This window comes from Wasmannia auropunctata, unplaced genomic scaffold (genome assembly GCF_000956235.1).
Source record: "Wasmannia auropunctata unplaced genomic scaffold, wasmannia.A_1.0 LD296559.1, whole genome shotgun sequence".
Lineage (NCBI taxonomy): Eukaryota > Metazoa > Arthropoda > Insecta > Hymenoptera > Formicidae > Wasmannia > Wasmannia auropunctata.
This window is the reverse complement of record NW_012066331.1, coordinates 1-1,347: the sequence shown is the minus strand read 5'-3', so window position 1 is coordinate 1,347 and position 1,347 is coordinate 1. Positions and strand designations below refer to the sequence as shown.

The window sequence follows — 1,347 nt, the reverse complement described above, 5'->3', positions numbered from 1 at the left end:
TATATATAATGTCTTGATATTGTTTAATGCGTAAATGTTGATATATGTTTACGAATTATTATATGTCCTTTGTTTGCATAAATTCGCAAATTTAACTGGCAAATGAAGTTAACTTACAACTTATTAACTTTAATATTGCAATATAAATGATTATTTTTGTTTTGTAAAGTTCAAGACATGGAACAAACGGAAACTCTAACCTCTAAACAAATCATCAATGAAAATGTGGACAACAATGAATTAGAGATTGAAGAGCCTGGTATATTATCCATGGCCTCAACTTCCAAATTACCGTTTATTTTAACAGGAGAATTTTTTGAAGTGACGACAAACTCTACTGATCAGAAAATAATAGCGCAGTGCAAAAATTGTCCTAAAACTATAAGTGGTTCAAAAACTTCTACAGGAAATTTTGTCAGTCATTATAATGTAAGTCTACATATTCTATATTTTTATTTGTTCCGCACAACATACCTCATCCAAGAGACGTTGTATAAACATTACGATATCTACACTACGTCATATAAATATTATGATATTTACAATGTTCGGATGAGATGTGCTGTGTATTGATTTTTAAATAAAAATTTTTTTACTTTAAATTGCTGTTATATTTTGCTATTTTCTTTCTTTTTTAGAGAATACATCCTCATTTAATAAATCAAATAAAATTTAAAAGATTAGAAAACAAGAAGTGTAGAACAGATATAAGGCAACAAAGTATTATACCAATGATGCAAAATAGATTACTCATTACAGCAAACAAGGTAAATATTATTTAACATATTTAAAGAGAAAAATTTTTAGATGCTAATGTTGATGAACAAAGAATAAATTATTTTCTTTTCTTTATTACAGGTACACAATTTAATTTTAACTTATTTAATTGAAGAGATGCGACCTCTAAATACTATCAACAAACCGTCATTCAGAAACTTAATCTGTGGATTGATAAGTAGCAATGAACCTGAAAAAATTCTACCTGGAAGAAAAGCTCTATCTACTGAAATTAATAACGCCTACAAAGAAAAAAAAACGAACTTAAAAGAATTATTACAAAAGCAAGCGTATATTTGTTTAACTGCTGATATTTGGTCGTGTCGCAACAAAAGTTATTTAGGAATGACCGTTCATTTTATTTTAGAGACATTTGAAAGAAAGTCTTATACATTAGCTTGTAAGAGAATACTTTATAATCATACTTACGAAAATATTGCGTTAGTTATATAGTATGCATCACATATTAACAGAATTCAATTTAGATATATCTAAAGTTACTCACGTAGTTACTGATAATGCTACAAATTTTGGTAAAACTTTTAGATGCTTTGGTGTTACCAAACTTGA

The 1,347-nt window shown here is 27.2% G+C and overlaps 1 protein-coding gene across 1 annotated transcript; it reads left to right on the top strand.

Annotated features, from left to right (window-relative positions):
* Window positions 1-113: 113 nt before the first annotated feature.
* On the top strand, window positions 114-1,341 carry LOC105461274. The gene is made up of 3 exons (XM_011707767.1): window positions 114-429; window positions 639-767; window positions 859-1,341. The coding sequence occupies exons 1-3, from the start codon at window positions 178-180 to the stop codon at window positions 1,228-1,230; spliced, it is 753 nt and encodes a 250-aa protein (XP_011706069.1). The 5' UTR covers window positions 114-177; the 3' UTR covers window positions 1,231-1,341.
* The last annotated feature ends 6 nt before the right edge of the window (window positions 1,342-1,347 follow it).

What these genes read in the sequence shown, in the direction of transcription:
- LOC105461274 (XM_011707767.1), top strand. Translation starts at nt 178, where the DNA reads ATGGAACAAACGGAAACTCTAACCTCTAAACAAATCATCAATGAAAAT. An exon ending in ATTTTGTCAGTCATTATAAT is followed by an intron (nt 430 to 638) that starts GTAAGTCTACAT and finishes TTTCTTTTTTAG; the next exon opens with AGAATACATCCTCATTTAAT. An exon ending in TACTCATTACAGCAAACAAG is followed by an intron (nt 768 to 858) that starts GTAAATATTATT and finishes TCTTTATTACAG; the next exon opens with GTACACAATTTAATTTTAAC.